Below are 18,036 nucleotides of genomic sequence, written 5' to 3' on the forward strand. Positions count from 1 at the left end.
TTTTCTACATGTCTGAGCTGTGAGAAATGAGCTGAGAAAAATGGCTGGCCACTCATTCAGTTAGCTTTCTTCCTCTTTTTTTCCCTTACGTGGGCTGTTTATCCAGTTTTCCCATGAAATGAAACGGTCACATGCAGCTGTGCTGGTTGTTGAGTTGCGACAGGGCTGACTTCAGCCTTTTAAGGGGCTTTGTGTGAAATCGAAAGCACTAATCGTACAGACTTTGTGGTGTTCATATCTAGGTTTCAATGTATTAAATGCTGAACTAGCATCTGCACCTGGGACCTGGGCTGCACATAAAAACATGTGTGGTGGAGTTATAAGTGATTTACTTGGGCCAACCCCACAAGCGCACTAACATTAGCTCCTGCATGAGAACAACCCTGTCAGTATGGTAAATCAGTATTGCAAAGAATTGTGGTTTTTAAATGGTATTTAAACCTGGACCCTATCTTCCCATGTTTATGTGTTTAAGTGACTAATGGGAACAATCATTTTTTAAATTAGTCCAGTATTGAGTGACAAGGCTGCAGCTGCCAAACAGGCTGCAATATAACCACTTGGGGGAATTAACCATCATCAATTTACATCTAATAAAGGGCTTGTTTTGCCATTTAGGATATTGTTTTAAGTGTCTGACAACATTGTGGAAAGGAAACCTACAGAGGTGGACCAAGAGTAACTACACTTTTGTTTAACCAGAAACAGCCTTGAAATCCCCACCAGACTTAATTACACTTTATGATGTGAAAATATGCTGGCTCTATACATGCTTAGATTACTGTTTATTTAAATGGAGTGTGAGGATTTGGCAATTTCATAAAAAGAATCTTACTCCTTAACTGTGTAGGGATTCTTCTCATAATGTTGTCAGACACTTGGAATGATAATCTGGGTCCAGGGTGAAAAATACCCAAGTTGTAACACAATCGCACAGAAATAAGACATGGAAATGATGTCGTAACAACACATCACATGGTGGTGGTCACAAAATGTGTTAAAATTATGTGCTGGCAACATGAAAACAATGCCAGTGTAATGTCTGTTAGAAGCTGGCAGAGTTTTGCTATGAAACGGTTGCAGTCTGGTTAGGTTTAGGTGAGGAAAACACTTGGTTAAAGTTAGAGAATAGAAAAAAAATACTTGGTTAAGGTTAGGAAAATAAAATAAAGTGACTTAAACTACATATTTTGCAAAGTTTGGTTAAGTACCTATGTGAAGTACTTTGTGAAGTTGCGTAAGGTCTTGCTCTGCATGCCTAATTCATGTGTCTACCATGACAAAATAAATCCTCAGGGACTTTGCATTAGAATTGTTTTTCATGTTGCCAGCACTTGAAATGCTTTCACACCTGCCCTGTTTTGTTCGGTTCAATTAAACTCAAGTTCGTTTTCCCCCGAAGTGTGGTTCATTTGGGCAGGTGTGAACACAACAATCACACTCGAGTGCGCGCCAAAACAAGCAGACCAAGGTTCAATCCCAATTCTCTTCCCTTAACCTTACCCCTGGTTTCAAGTGCACTCGCCAGATAGATTCCCCTCAAAGACAAAAGGGTAGTGTTGAGGGGTAGGGAATTTTACCTACGAATTGGGACGCCACTTCATGCAAATTAGCGTAACAGACGTCTTCACCTACGTCACGCTTATCATCGACGTAGGCTTCAGCATTAAATGCTTCACGAAGAAGTCTGTAGATATTCATGTCGGCTACATCGTGAATTAGCGATTTTCAAGTGTTCATATTCTAACTCCGCGCTTACAGATTACAATGCATACACAGAAACATAACACATTCCGACATATTTTGGAATTTTTGCATGTTTATTTGCGAAAAAATTTTTGAGGGGAAGTGTGAGTATTGGGACGGACCCCAAGACCTTCTTGAAGAGGTGGTCTCGGTCCAATTACAAACGAACTTTGGTGCAGTTCGTTTGTGGTGAGAACATGTTCTGACCTCGATCCGAACCAATTACAGTCGCATTACACAGTGTTTGGGTTAAACATGAGCATGTTACAGTCCTGGAGGATTATTAATGTGCGCCTCCTCCTGTTCTGCCTTAATATGCACATTCAGCACATCCAGTGCATCAAAACATTGTTTCAAACTGTATGGTTTGACTAAAATGACCAACGACAGCAATATAATACACGATGACCAGCGCTAAAATCAACCTGTGTAGTTGTCCCTTCACTGTGACATTAGAAAGTGTCACATTTATCTTGCAAGTGTACTCTTCTTCACCGTGTTGTTTACTTCCTGGATTTTTCCTGCATGGAAATTCTGACCAATCAAGAGCAGCGTTTTTGTACAAGGCATTTTTTCTGGTCCGCTTGTAAATGCTGCCATGAGAACACAAACCAACTCTAGGCAATTATGCAGCTTTGTAACTAAATTAGTCCCTGATTCGGACCAAAGCAAGACAACTCTAGGTCTGAAAGCACCCTTAATTTTAGCGCATTTCGTGCCCACCACCACGTAATTCACTGTTAGACATCATGTCCATTTTAAGTATATCTGTGAGACCATGCTGGAAGTTAGCCTTTCAGCTCTACCTGCTTGAGGTTTAACTCAACCAGTGTAATTATGTCTGCCTGGAGAGCAACCTAACTTGGCCTTTGACACCCAGGTGCACATGCAGACAAAGACACGGGGGAATCATTATTGTGAAACATTTATTCAGGACACCAACAATTCAACAAGCTGCGCATGCAGTAAAACATTTTAATTTTACAACCAAAACACAAAGAGGTGCATGCACAATGTGTTCTTTTAAAATCACATTTAAACATGCCTTGAATATACCACCAAAACAAAATGTGTTTTCTGTTACTTACATGAAACTCATAGATTCAATACTAGTGAACTAAGGACATTTGCACACAAAAATAAAGTTTATTACTGTATTTTGACATTCACTTCTGCATTTCAAGAAAAAACAGTTGAGTAGTATGTGAAATAATAACACCAGACAGGACAAGAAACTTAGTAGATTTCAAAATGCACTTTTGCTATTTCATCAAGACATTTTTCAGAGCAGAAAAGAAAGTTAGTCTGTGTTTGGCTGCATTCCCTGTGGCCACCTTTTTAAAAAACATGTCATCATTTACCAGGCTGGCTGATTATTTTCCTTCCTACATAACAACCAACATCCGTGACAAATAAAGAACCTGCTTCTCTGCCACTGGTGAACAGATGAGTCGGTTGAGTTAATATATGGATATCACACATTAATGACACCAGCACGTGGCACTGAGAACATAAATCAAATCTTTGTCTCACAAATCAACAAGCACCTGCCAAAAGAGAACTTCAGAGACCATGCAGTGGAAAATGGCAGTGAGATAGTGTCAGATAGATTGTATGTGTTAAACTGGTGTGACAGTGTCAAACTGTCGCACCATACAGTAAATGGAAAATCACCCATGCAACCTGTGAATATACAGTACTGTTGAGCTGAGACGTCTAAACTTCAAATAAAATGTCACCATTTCCTAAGACTGTTTCATTTCACTTATTGTTCTTAGTTTTGTTTAGTTTAACAGTGGAAACACTGTGTCAAAACTGTGATAAACGCAATGATGAAAAACAAATCATTGACAGAAAAGATAAAGTGACTCAACCTGAAACCCAGAGGGAGCTTTTAAGGATATCACACCTCCTCGCTGAAGATAAGAATATTAATAAACAAGTCGTAGATGTCACTACAGCGCTGGAATGCAGATTTAATCTGGAGAGGAAAAGTTGAAGCAAAAACGGACAGAATTTTACTTGGAAAGTGAACTTGTAAAAAAACAGTTTGTGATTGCTTTTAATATCTTGTCAGTCATCTGTCATCTGTCAACACCCTCAGAAATGTTTTTCTATATTTGAGACAGTGCTAGCAACATGTACTTTAGCTTAACTGTGGCTTAAATGATAAGCCTAGCTTTTTTCTATATTTTTGTTATCAAGAAATCCAAGAAAAGACCAAAAACATCAATGTGTTCACCCAGGTTTGGGCTTGGGGGTCCTGTGCCAGAAAAAAATGTGAATCAGACATTTAATTCTCTGCATTCTGGTGAATTTTTATGTACAAATTTGTGCTTTTTCTGTTTTAATTCAAAGTGTAAATGTCTTTAATTTGATCACAATAACAGTCCTCTGCCACCTTTATGTATTTATTTGGGGGGACAATGCACCAGCCACTGAATTATAACACTTGGGCAGTGACTTCCTGCACCAGACACCAATGAAAAAAGCCGTCCTTTCACGCCAGCATGATACGCGGCTTTAAAAAACATCAATTCGCAGTGTTTTAACAATGTAGTATGTTTATTCAAAAAGAGACTATATGCAAATTTTACATTTCCTGTGTGTTTTTAAATCACCCAATGCACTTAACAGGACTGAAGCTGACACAGCGACCCAGAAGGTCAACAACAAACATATCTAAAGTACCTTGCATGTTGTATGTCGACATGGAAAGTCCATGACGAAACGTTGATATGAGTAAGAATGTGTTGATTGCACATGTGCTAAATATCAAGGGGGACATGTCCCTTACGCCTACGTGACTCTCAGTACTTTCCCACCCTGTGTGTGGCAATCAGGTGTGAGCCCATTTGATCTTACTGAAGACAAAAATATATGTAAAAAAAAAAAACAGCTCAAAATATATTGTTTAATTGTTATATATATATTACAAACACACCCAGTATTCATTAAAGAAGCTGGGCACTGTAGCTTTTAAGAAATATTACTCAAGCAGGATTATACAGTGGGTTTTTTTTGGGACTATTTTCAGTGGCGTATTAATACACATTTGGTGCTCCAGTGATTATTCGCAGCAGCAGGACAATGTTTGTGGCACCCAAAATAAACTACAGTGCCCATGTTCATCTCAACAACAGTACCTGTCACCCAGTGCATTAATGTGTAGTTTTTGGATACCAATTGAGTCTGTGGCACAGAGGAGTAACATAAATCGAGCCTGACTACACAGGACATACGTTTTAGTAGGATCAACGCATTGTTAGTTTTGGTCTTCGTATGGCATTTTTTAACGACAGCAAAAAAATCTCACCAGACTTTCCCTTTTAGGGTTTAGAGGCCAGATGACCCTTGAACAAATAAAAGCAAAGAAAAAACAAAAGTGTGTCATTATGTGCGCCAGCCTGTGGTTTGTCGCAGCAACTGTCACGACCCCAGAAACAAAGTGACACCTACGTACTTCCGACCCAAGCAGAACAATGACTCTTCCCCTCTAAACTCTTTTGTTTGAAATTATTGCAAGAAGCCTACAGGCTGTCAGGATTCATCACTGTGTTACAGAAAGCATTTATCATACTTACTAGACATATAGTTTTAGATATAAGTCATCTTGCGTACCCTTGCCCAAACCAAGAAAGACAGCTGGTTTACATTCAGCTGCGCGTCACCTTTGCTGATTTTCGGGAAGATAACTGACAGCAGCGTATTCTGTATCACTCGGATTAATCTCCAAAACTGCTGAAGGTCTTTTGGGGAAGTCCAGGACGCTGTAGACCAGAGGGGGTGCAGGGACAGTGTTGGTTGCCTCAATTGTTTCCTGCAAAGACAGTCAGAGTCAAGCTGAATAATTTCTGTAGATGATTTTAATATTTACTTTGACGTTTACATCGTAACAGACAGGAAAAGATGAGCGTGTTCTTACTTGTACTGTGGGGTTAGGGCTTGCTTCTGGTTGCCGCTGTTGAGTGTCTGTGTAAGAAGCAAATCAGGTAAAATTTTGAGTCACTCAGGCAAATAATCAACTTAATCATCGCAACACATGGATTTGAATTTACCACTAATCTAAGATTGTCAAAAGTGCTGATACTTTGATACTTTTTCAATACCACTTGCTTATAATTATAGGATCTCTTTTAATTATACATTCAACAGTATCAGTATCAGTACCTGTGCAGGACTCTGCTTCAAGTATAATGCACAGAAATGGGAGCTGATTGATCTTCTGGTCTAACTCAGGAAATGCCAATACCAGTAAATGTTTAATCAGTTTAAACGACAATAGCAGTGCAAATGCTTAATGATAAACGGCAAACATTTTGTGTCAAATTATACAGAGGTTTATTGGGCTAAACTAAGTCTGTTTTTATTTTCTTTTAACAAATATTGGTCAAAATATGTTATATTAAGGTAAAATCTATTAACTCTGCCATTTACTTTTAGCATTTATACACATCAACACTAACGGTATAACGGTCTGGTGGTGCAAAAAAAAAAAAAAAAAAGGTGCTAAGGAGCACAGATTGTCTCCACCATCTGTGAGTTTGCCAAGTTGTGACATTTGAACACTTATAGCCCTATCTGTGGACAACGGTTGGACCAGGTTAGCATGACATGATACAAGAGCGCACCGTCAGCAAAACCCTGCATTTGTACACACGTACGGGAAATCATCAGGTGTGGTTTCTGAGGTTGCAGAGGCTGTCAAAATATTTCAAAGAGGCAATGTTCCTACTCAAAGTAGGCCAGAGGGGTTTGTCTCTGAAGTGAAAGCGGTCTGGTAATAGTGAACAAGTAATGCAAGTGATATTTTTTCCACCCATTGCTTTGTGATAGTAGATATGCTCACATTTGCATGCACCGAGGGAGGATTTCTTTTCAAAAGCTGTGAATCATCATCTATCAAAAGGAACTGAAAGTGCAATCTGGTTTGCATTTTTGAGCATCTAACCACACAACTGCACTTTTTTTTCCACAGGATAACAATTATTTCTCACCTTGCTTGAAAAACACAGAAAATACCACTGACTGTAGCTGTGAAAAGGTAATTTAACGCCGACTGTTCCCATGTTTAAATGAAAACTTACACAAGATTTGATTAAAGTTTCCCAGTGTATTAAGTCAGACATAAACATTTTATTTTAGATTTTAATAATTCAGCTAACACAATACCCCTCAGGTCCCTGAATTATCAGTTCAGACAAGTAAAGCAAAGAAAGACTATTTTTCATTTCCCCTACCTTTGGCTCTCAAGAGACACCAGATCAACCAGGGAAGTACTGCAGCCATCAGCACCACAGGTGAAACCACAAGGACAGTGACGATGTGAGAGGAAAAGAAACTGGGACTTCCACGGTCTTTATTTGTTGTGATGTCATTCGGCTTTGGAGACACTGTAGGAGTTAAAAGGAATTTTTGAAAATATACACTCATATCTCTGCAGAAGATGATTTCCTCTCATCAACATATCTAAACTACATGGTTATTTATTCATATATTTGTTCAGAAGACACTGAATTACCATAAATCACAAATAAAATAACATTGTTTGACCATATTTTTACTGTACAATTAGACTTTTTTTTTTTTATTAAATACAAGATGAGCCTCTAACCAGCACAGACACTAATACACTGTGACATGTCAGATAGCACCTCTGATGTGAGCCGAACAGAAGGTGTAGCAGCTCTAAACCATTATTATTTTTCTTACTGTCAACAGCCTCCATGGTAAGACAAAAACAAGCAATCACTACTGTCACTAATTCATTAATGTCCAACCATCTCTTTGGAGGCTGATTTCTTCCCACTGAAGATGTAAACCTTTTTAAAAGGTCACAAATATATATGGTGAAAAAAGCTCAGTAATTTCATAAATCAGCTCGATATAGAGTAGCCTAGTTTTCACCATGCTAGCTGTGTGGCTCTATGGTTATACTGATCTCAGAGTACCTCTTTGGTCCACACTTAAATATCTCAACAACTGATGGATGTATTGCCATGATATTATGCTCAGACATTTATATCCCCCCTTAGGATGAACTGTAATAACTTTATTGATCCCCTGACTTTTCATCTAGAGCCATCACCAGGTCAATATTTACATTTTCCTTTGGTTTATGACCAAATGCCTGCAGAACTAAGCACATTCCCTCAGCCATAACAATAATGTGAACATGGTTAACAGTAACTTTGGGCAGACTTTAGCATTTGTGCCTCAGTACAGTCTCACAGAACCTCTAACATGGCTGCAGACTCTCAGTCTTACCAGCAAATGTTGCTCAAACAGGATGTTTGGACACTATAAAGGCCTAAAGCTGTAGATTAATACACATGTAGGTCACGAAGTGTTTACAGCAGCAGGAAGTTGTATGCAGTTGGTTGGGCTATATGCTGATGACATCATATAAATGTTTTTTAATATGGGAAGTCTTGCCATAGGCTTACAGTTTATGGCATCTATGATTTAATTGTCTCTGGTTGTTTTAGACATTTGTGTTCGATATTACAAATAAATGAGCAGGACTGCTCTATGGAAATATAGGCTAATTTTATGTACATTGTGCATCAATATGACAGAATACCATTGTTAAGTATTTAATTTGTCTGATTAGTTTTTCAGTTTTCCATAATAAGCTATACAATAGTGTTTTTTTTAATAACAATGGAGCTCTATGGAACAGAGGAATACTTAAGCTGCTATATATCAGTTTTTGTTATGTGGAAAATACTTGTTAATGGGACCAATTCATTAATGGTTTTGGTCTCTTTGTTGGTTTTCTTGATAATAACAAAATAGGGAACACTGCCAGCCTTATCCTTAAAAAGATATTGGGAGGGGTCTGGTAATATAGGAGTGGTAGACAAACAATGCAACAAACAATGTACTCTTGTAAAGGGCCTAGCCACTTTGTTTACAGTACATAGGAGGTGAAGGTGGCTGTTCATCTAGAAAAGGTCCAAAATCACCTAAGTAAATCAGCTATGTGTATAGTAACATTTAATTTTTATGTTGCATAAATCTACCGACAATAATAAAGACTACATGATAATGATCTATGCTGGTGTCACTATCCTTATCGTAGAGTCTGATCTTACCTGTGCTGTTTCTGTGCTCCTTCTCTTCAACAGTCAGCTGCACCCGAAGACTCTCTAGGGCGAGTCCTGAGTCCAACAAACTGGCCCAGTAAATTCCACTATGATTTAGTTTGAGATTTGTAATGTGGCAAAACACAGAAGTTTTGTTAGGGTAGATGATAATGTCACCATCTTCTGGAAAATGTCTTTGTTTTGAATACTCAGCAACCTTTGTTTGGGGTTCTTTATAACATGCAAGATGCTTTTCTGTGACAGTGACGTTAAATTTGAATTGAAGGGTGATGTTGTTGCCCATGAGCCCAGTGTATGCTCGGCTGAGGCCTGTATGGAGACAAAACATAGGACGCGTATGAGTAAGAGATAGCAATGAGTATTCTGACCTGTAAAGGCAAAATGCACTAAGTACAAAACAAGGCTAAAAACTGTTCTCTGGTTTATTAATCTGTAGCCTATAACCCCACACTTACTGCACTACATGCCACAGATAAACGTTATTTCAAGTGAAGCTAGCTGGCGAGATAGCCACGAACCAAAACTAAATTATTCATGAACAACCAGGGGTGTAGCATCAAATTCTGGGCTCTATGCTTACAGTAAGTGGTCTCTTTGGGGCCCCTGCCCTTCCCATCTCGAGCCGGTCTTGCTTTCTTTACTTCCCTTTTTTTTTTTTGCAACCCTGATTCTCCTTTCTTGGGCATAGGCATGACAGTGTACGTTCATGCCTCAGCAACATGAGCAGTCACTCATTTAGATTTAGCTGCGTTTGGAGAGGAAACCTTGCAGAGAAGCAGACTAAGCCATTTTGTGCCTTTAAGCATGGGAGGGGCCTCAGAGAGCTTCCACTATTTTTAGACAAAGTCCGCTCTCATTACCAATTTATGATGCCAATTTTTGATTTAGTTATGGGATTAAGTACTCAAACCACTCCAACACCCTTGTGAACAAAATTTTGGTAATTCAGTTTGTTATCCCACAAATGGGAAAAATAATGGAGGATAAAAGGAGTTCATGCAGGTCCTATGTTCCCAAGCTTAATATTCCCTTAATATAACACATAACACGTGGTTTACATCTGTCTTCCTGGTGATTCCAAAGATTTACAAATACTTATATGTATCTCTTCATATGAACTAACATCATTATAGCTTTGTAAGGGCTATCACAGTCCAAATTGGAAACGCACAGTAGGAGATATATGTTTTTAATGCAGTTAAATCCATTTCAGACACTGTGGAGAATTCAACGTCTGAAGTCAAGGAGTGAAACATCAGTCAGATATAAGCTGTAGGTGAGACCCAGGGAAACTTGAACATTTGACCCGGGGAAAAACGTAGCTGAGAATGTAAAACCCTTAATGTGTCATATTAAGAGGATATGGGAAACACAGGACCCTGGGAACGTAGACACACTCCCGATAAAAGCCTAGCTAAACTTATGCTAAAGCTAATTTGATGAACGTTAGCTTAGCAGTGTCAGTTAGTGCTATCTCAGCTCTTAACTTCAGTAGAATTCATGGGGTTTGGTGTGATTAAACTACTTTTGAATCCCAAATTAAATCGGTTAAATGTAATGAATATAAGAAATGGAGATAATTCATTGTACGTTATGTATTTCAGTATGAATATTAATAGTAGCCCAGATGTAACGTTAGCTAGCTACCCGTACTGTAGATAAACAAAGATGCATTTTATTCCTATGAAATGTGTATCAAAACTGTATCAAATGAAAGTTAATTTTCTTGAACAAACTAGTTAAGATGGACAAGAAATGTGACAGAAAGCATTATATTGAGAATTCAAAGCTAAAGTGTAGCATCTGTCTGTTTAGGTATTATGTAGCTACCTTTTTTGGGTCAAATTAGCCTAAAGGAAGCACAACGTTAAGACATTACAAACTTTACATCTGCTCACAAGTTACTGTCCAACTAAAGAACTTTAATTTGTATCATAGCGTGTTTTTTTGAGGACACACTGTATGTGATGTTCGTCGATATGTGCTGTAAGAACTGAGTTATTTGTTTAAATGTCTGCAAAACGTAGACTCTGGTAAAACATTAAGAATATTTCCTGCATATTATACCACAAAAACCATGTATCCTTTCCTGTCACTCTAGCATACACATTATGAGCCAGAGTTAGTTTTACATATCAAAGAAACGATTCAAGACTTTTCAAAAATGTGTATTACCTTATTTCACATACAATATCTCAATATCAAATTTCACGACATTTCAAAGTCATGTTCCTTCTTATTTAACCTTAAACACAAGCATTCAACAGATTTATGAGGACGATGTGATTTTAATGTTCTCAATGTGCAGTGCCAAAACAATAAAAGACACCACTCTGACAACACCTTGCCTCAGAAGCACAGTTACCAGCGAATTAAATAATGGCACAAACCATGACGGTGTGGAAACTGGAGCATCATTAGCAGCATAATAACAAGTGTTGTGAGAGCAGGCAATAACTTTTACATCAGAACGAAGAAAAAACACCAAAAAACAGGTCAAAGAAACCAGTAAAAATGAACCTCTAGCAGGTGAAAACCCACAAAAGCGTAAACCATCAACCACTAAAAAAAAGACAGCTTACCGTTGAATACCATGTGAGCTGTGATGATCAAAACTAACCCGAGAGATTTTAAAACGATGTTGTCAACCATGATAGAAGCACTGTGCTGCTTGCAGGCCTGGCGAGGTGGCCCTTGGCTCTTACTGATTAATATAAAATACCTTAGTACACTGAATCCTTTGGCTTGATATTTCTGCTAAAGTAGCAGTTTGTGTGCCTGAGAGGAGGAAACTGCAGACAGGAACTCGCACAAACACCATTTATCTACCTACAGAATCACAAGCACCTCCTGCAACGGAAGTCTTCAAAGGGGTTCATGGACATGTGGTTCAGACTGTGAGGAGCTCAGCTGAGGAGGCTGTCGCACACATAAAGTGTGGAAATTTAGGAAGATCAAATCGCTTCCTTCATGTTTAAGAAAATGGTTACGCAGAAAATGGTGTCAAAGATCACCATAGAGTGAAATTTGCTCAAGCCAGGTTTCACTTTGTTATCCAAAAAGGAAAATACTCAACATTATATGAGACAAAACTCTTAAAACACTTTTAAGAAAGTCAAGAGCAGCTTGTCTTATACGAAGCAACTTTGAGTAATCCACGGACGTCACTGTAAACACTGAATTGAAACTAAAAACATTGTCACAGTGGAAACAGTGCAGGCTTACACTCAACCTTTAACCATTCTCACTGTCTGTCCCTTTTTCTGTCACTTTACCCTTTTTAATATTACAAATTACATTTTTGCAGTCAGAGTTTTGCATTGTTGGTTCTTACATTTGTTTTTTGTTTATTCTGTAACATTAAAAAAAATACACCTTGTTTTTTACATTTTATTTATTTATTTAAAAAAATTCAGTTTGGACTGTTAATATTGCAGACAGATTTTGCTATGTCAGTGGCGATATCGGTAAAATCAGTAACATACACACACACACACACACACACACACACACACACAATACACGAGGCAACACTTTAACCACAGCAGAGGAAGTTGGGGGCTTTGATGTAACAATTTGATGACTTTAAGACAAAACAGCATGCATCATGGGGGGATTTTGTTGGTTGGATGCTTGGTTTCAGTGGTTGATGGGGTTGGTCATTTCCTTGTGCACAATCTCAGCATCACCACTTCTGACAAAGACCCTGTGGCTCGAACCACTAAAGCTGATGACTCAGCAGTAAGGGGCATAAACTTATAGAGGATGTAATCCACCTTCTGTCAGTCACAGCCATGTAGGAGGGCCTCACCTCTGAGGCAAAATGTGTTAACAGCTGAATGTGTTTGTCAAATGCAGCCCACAGCTTCACTAGTCTCTTGTGCAGACCTCCCATACAGCTGCAATATCTGTGCTAGTTTTCAATAGGCAGGAATGGTAGGGGGAAAGCTTTTGCTTATCTGAGATGAATATCTGATGGAGTTGCAGACAGTGCCTGTTGCCTGCAGCTCTTCACCTAACCAGCTGACTGTGACTGCTGCCCTGCTGCTACATTCATTACATTTAAAGTGGTCTGACAACAGAAAACACAGATAAATGTCCATGTACGAAGAGGTCTTGCTGTCTACACCAGGTGGACAAGGATAACTTTGGTTTGTGTTAGCAGTAGCTTAACATAGAAATAGGCATCTCCACTCAGTTGTTTTCCCCCAAGCAAGACCAAAAAAAATATTGGAAATGTATCAGTCAGATATGTTAAGGTGCAACTACAGTGTTCTACTCATATTCAGATCTCTCAGCTGTGCATCATCTAAAATGACATCCAGTTGTCCATAGAAGGACTAGTGAAGCTCTAGTGAAAGTTCAGTCAGGAAGAAAATACCTTTAATGCTTAGGCTGTAATTTTAATTTCTCACCCTGCCATTCACTCGTTGCATGCATGCTCACTTTCTGTCTCTAACTGTCATTGTCAGGGGCTATCAATTGAGTCATCATCATTAGCAATCAACCAACAGCACAGCTATCATCTTACTGGTTCTCGTTTTAAATATGGTTCTTTTTTTTGCCCATAGCTCTCTCATGGTGCAGCCATGCGCACCCTCCACCTCCCCATCACCACATAGTCTTCCCAGATTCATATGCCTCATCAGCCAGAGTCATCAGCCACCTCCACCAGTGTCTGGACTCCATGGGGGAATTTATCTTGCTGCCGCTTAGATATCCCTTGATCACAAAAAACTATCCCTCTGGTGTCCAAGCGCCAAAGACTTATCAGACTTACAGAATCTTAATCAGCTCAAATCATCTATTCATCTGTACACTGTATTAAATGTTATCTTTACTTGTGTCTGTCTCTCCTGATTGAAATGCATCTAGGAGAGAGAGCTAATCTCTATAAACAGATATCTGCACGTATAAGCAGAATCCGTAGGCAACAGGACAAGATTTTGCTATCTGGAGCAATCTGGTTTCTGTTTGTAGTCTGAGTAGTATTGACAAATTTAAGCAGGCTTTGGTGATCAGTCCATGTGGAGAATAAAAGCGGCGGACCATGTTGGCTGAAATGCAATCTTGAATCTAATCGGTCTGACAACACTTTCATTTTTATTAGCTTTTTCTAATTTATCTGCAATCATAAACAGGTATCTGTCTAGAGAGATGAGCCGAAATGTTGTCTGGACCTGTCACAAGTTGCTAATCGAATAGTTAACAATGAGCAGTGCGCAGAAGATGAAGTCTCCGGAAAGACTGAAATTTGTATAGCTGCAGCCACATTACATTTGAAGCCTACATGACACACCCCTACAAATCCACAAGTACAAGACAAACCCACCAACACAATGTTTTTTTAAGCACTGTTTCAACAACACTTTGTAATGATTCCATATGAGGCTAAACATTGCAAGAACCCACTTCATTCATTTACTTTCTTATTATATGTGAAGATGTGATTCATCTTACAAGTACCAAGATGTAACTGTTACCCTTGCCCTAACCCTAACACTTCACCTTACACTTCATAGCTAGCTAAATGCTAACTTAGCATTTTCCTCTGGGCTTCCGCTTCTGGATCAGCAAAGGGGGCTGATTGTGGACTGATGGTCATGTAGCTGCTCCAGCCACAGCTCAGAAAGCCGTCGTCCCCAGGCCATAGCCAACGGCTGACGGATCCCGAGACTGGGAGAGAGCCTCTTCTCACTTTGCAGTTGTTGTGGTGGAGTTTCACACAATGAAGCTTAAGAAAAGGTTTTTTTGTAAATCAAACAGGCAATTTTGTTTTGTAAGTTTAAATTGTTGTTGAAATTGTTCTCATGCAACTCATTTGATTCATTTCTTGTTATTAGTTTGTTGTGTTATTGTTGCCAGTCTCTCAAGACCACTTTGGGCAGTAAAACATCAGGCAGGATTCATCTAAAACTCAATTTAACAGCAATTTGCTGCTATTGGGTCTGCACCAGGGTTGGGCCTTTGGGACAATTTTCAGAACACTTTGATATTAAGCCAGGCACTGGACCAATAAACTAAATTCTTCCACAAGTGTTGCACTTGACTCAGCAGCTGCTCCTGAGTGGAGCATACCCTGAGGAAACATTTTACCACTTACAATAATCTTATCTCTGTCTCATCAGAAAAAATCAGCTTCATATTTGGAGATTACTAAATTCTGATCTGTGTCTCCTTTATGACACAAATCCATTCATTAAATCAGACAGTATATCAAACTGAGATCTACAGTATCAGGATTGTAAAACAGATGCACTGATGCTCCTCTGACGATATAGACATTTGCTTTATAATGACTTAAATACTATGGGCTGCACATGAGAACTCCAACACATCTCCTGACTTCTCCCACAACAACCTTATTTCTGGCAGACTGTTGTAACACTGCCGTGCTCACTGCAGCACGACCAGTGTGGCTCAAACACAACATTCCTGTGTTTTGTTTTACCGCAGAAGGCCACAGATTATATTCCTACATCCATCATGTGTCCATCAGGGGCCAATACAGGGCCGACCTTAGACTTTTGGGAGCCCTATGCAGGATTGTTATCTCATTGAAACGTGTTACTGCATCACATGGCACTGAACCAACTTGTTTATATTGTAATATTAGAAGCACATATAATGTATAAATAAGCATGTAAAGACTAAAGTGGGATCTATTAGCAGCAACCCTGTCTTTAAAGAGACTACGTTAAAAACAGTATTTGTCTGTCTACCACAGCTATTTAACCTAAATCATGGGCTGTGGGCAAACTGTCAAAGAATAGCTAGTAGAAGTCTGGTGAAGGTATTTGTCGCAGATTGTGCTGACTTTTGTATTTGGCTTTTTCATTTAATTTATTAAACTTCATCATATCTAAAACAAACATAAAATGGGATTATTTTTTCATCACAGAATCCCAGGAGTGCCTCTTTTGTAGGAGACAGTAAATTACTTTTTTCAATCTCTGCTTCTCTGAGCTTCTTGTTATTCACTTAACTTTTTTTTTGCAAAAAAAAAAAAGGCACTAAATGTTCATTTTTGTTTAGGAAGCTCAGTTTTTATCTTGTTTGTGTCTCTTGTTCATTTAAAAAAAAAAAAAAAAATCTAGTGGGCCCCCAGAGAAAAGGGGGCCCTCAACAGCTGCTTATATCGCCGAACAGGTAGTGCCGGCTCTGGGGCAATATGTCCAGTCAGAATGCTCATGAACTACAAGAGCAGTTTCTGTCTGCTCACACATTTTAGTTCAGCTAGACTGTACATCTCTGACAACAGACACCAAACACTGCTGACACTGCTGTGATTATTCCGCTCTCATTATTGTATTTTTGCGCCACCTTGTGGACTGCATAGTACAATGCAAATCCCTTACAAAGCACCAGACACGTGAGCACACAAACACCTCCCTTTTTTCCCTCTCACACTCACAGACAAAAACACACATGTTCACACTTATTGTCACTGCCTTCCCCTGTGATGTTGTTGACTCGTTTCCAGCAGCACAGTTAATTGAAATCATGTCCCTCATGTATCTCTTACACCATGTTATGTGCTGTTGTCACCTCAGTTTCCTTTGTACAGCAACAAAAATACAACCTTTTTGCGACACTCCTTTTAGTTTCATCACTGTGGTGAATATGTTTCTGTTGTTTAAATTCTGATACGTGTCATCACGTGTCGTCTTTTGTTGTTAAATAGGGTGTGATGTCATTTTCATAAGCCTTCATCTTGCTACTGTATCCTGCTGCTGCATCTATCCAACTCACTCTATTTGCAGTAAACACACCACAGACTAGGTTTCAGTGCTTTTGTAATAGCCCAGAGTCAGTGAAGAAATAAATGAAGGTCTCAGGATAAGTGCTTCCAGTGCCTCAGCTGAAGGCTGGAGCATTCGTTATGTCATCAGGGGAAGCACCTTCAGTTCACCATGCACGTACTTCTGGCATTACTGAGACACTTACTGATGTGGAGGTCCTTTCAAACCTGAGGCATCAGTTGTATGGAAGTAAAGGAGGACACAATTAAACCTGTATGCGGATGCCACAGAGCAGCGTAAACAACATGCTTTCAGGGTCAGTTGGAAGAAAAAGACGCTGGGCAGATTTTTAGTTGGCAAGCTTTGCTTGTTTTGTACATGGTGAACACTAATGCTGTTATTATCTTTGTTTAACATAGACTATTTGCATACTGTTAATCTACTCTGGTTAGCATTAATCATCTGATGGGCGCATGAGTTATTAGTCATGTTCATGGCGTCAATCTCCAGTTATAGTCTCCTCTTTTCCTCTCCTCCCATGCAGCAGCACTGGCTGAAACAATACCTCACCTCACGTTGCTCAGGTTTTGGTGCGCAGTGATAATTCCTGCCAGAGTTTTCTCTGTTGTTATTGAAGCCCTCAGTATCTGTGGGTGAGATTATGGATGTGTGTGAGCCTCACGGTTACCCAGAAAGCCTTACTCTGAGTTTCTGTGGAAACACGTTCCTCTTTTATTTTTTTATTTATTTGTTTGTGCTGTACGCATAACCACATTGATCATTGTTGGTGTATGATGTTGACAAGCATTTTTTCCCAATATTGTGCATCAAAATAGGTCTTTCTGCTCATATAAAAACATGTTTAGCATGATTTAGCATTCATTTACTTTCACTACAGTACTCCGCAGATATTTCCACTGTACCAGAAAGATGGAATATAGCACTGACTTACATTTTTGCAATCATTAACAGCATTCTCTTGTGTAAGCAGCATGGCAGACAAAAAAACATGATGTAATGGTAAAACAGTCCAGTTCACTGGATTAAAGCATATTCAACCCACAAATCTGACTGCCATTTGCTGAGGGACATTTGTTGAAACAACGTTTAGCCAAGCTTCATCTCACACAGCAGAGATGGGAGGAAGCACACACACAGACTGATGGAAAGGGAAGAGCAGGAAAGCCCTTATTGCCATGGTAACCGAGAAACCGACTCTCCTATTAAATGCTGCTCTAACAAAACAATTACCAAGCAATCAGGAATGGGAACCCCCCCCCTCCCTGTGCTCATTAGGTTCATCAGGTGGTTGCAGATGTACAGGCAAAGCCTTCGCACAATTTTCATTTTTCTAATATGTGAGCCCCAGAATGACAGATGATGTTAAGGAGCAGGCATGATACTAAGTTCTTGAACAAATACATGTATCAATTTTAAGT

At 39.1% G+C, this 18,036-nt stretch overlaps 1 protein-coding gene across 3 annotated transcripts; it reads right to left on the reverse strand.

Annotated features, from left to right (window-relative positions):
- Positions 1-2,675: 2,675 nt before the first annotated feature.
- Positions 2,676-11,663, reverse strand: LOC125895685 (uncharacterized). 3 transcript variants are annotated; one of them, XM_049587735.1, is made up of 6 exons: positions 9,436-9,603; positions 9,052-9,164; positions 8,844-8,941; positions 6,987-7,139; positions 5,672-5,718; positions 2,676-5,566 (listed from the first exon to the last, which is right to left on the reverse strand). In XM_049587735.1, the coding sequence occupies exons 1-6, from the start codon at positions 9,469-9,471 to the stop codon at positions 5,414-5,416; spliced, it is 600 nt and encodes a 199-aa protein (XP_049443692.1). In that variant the 5' UTR covers positions 9,472-9,603; the 3' UTR covers positions 2,676-5,413. The 3 variants fall into 3 exon arrangements, with proteins under 3 accessions (XP_049443692.1, XP_049443691.1, XP_049443690.1); XM_049587734.1 differs by lacking the exon at positions 9,436-9,603 and adding an exon at positions 11,438-11,663 and having other exon boundaries at positions 8,844-9,164; XM_049587733.1 differs by having other exon boundaries at positions 8,844-9,164.
- Between the last annotated feature and the right edge of the window lie 6,373 nt (positions 11,664-18,036).

The sequence above is a fragment of the Epinephelus fuscoguttatus genome, linkage group LG10, assembly GCF_011397635.1.
Source record: "Epinephelus fuscoguttatus linkage group LG10, E.fuscoguttatus.final_Chr_v1".
In the NCBI taxonomy this organism is placed as follows: domain Eukaryota; kingdom Metazoa; phylum Chordata; class Actinopteri; order Perciformes; family Serranidae; genus Epinephelus; species Epinephelus fuscoguttatus.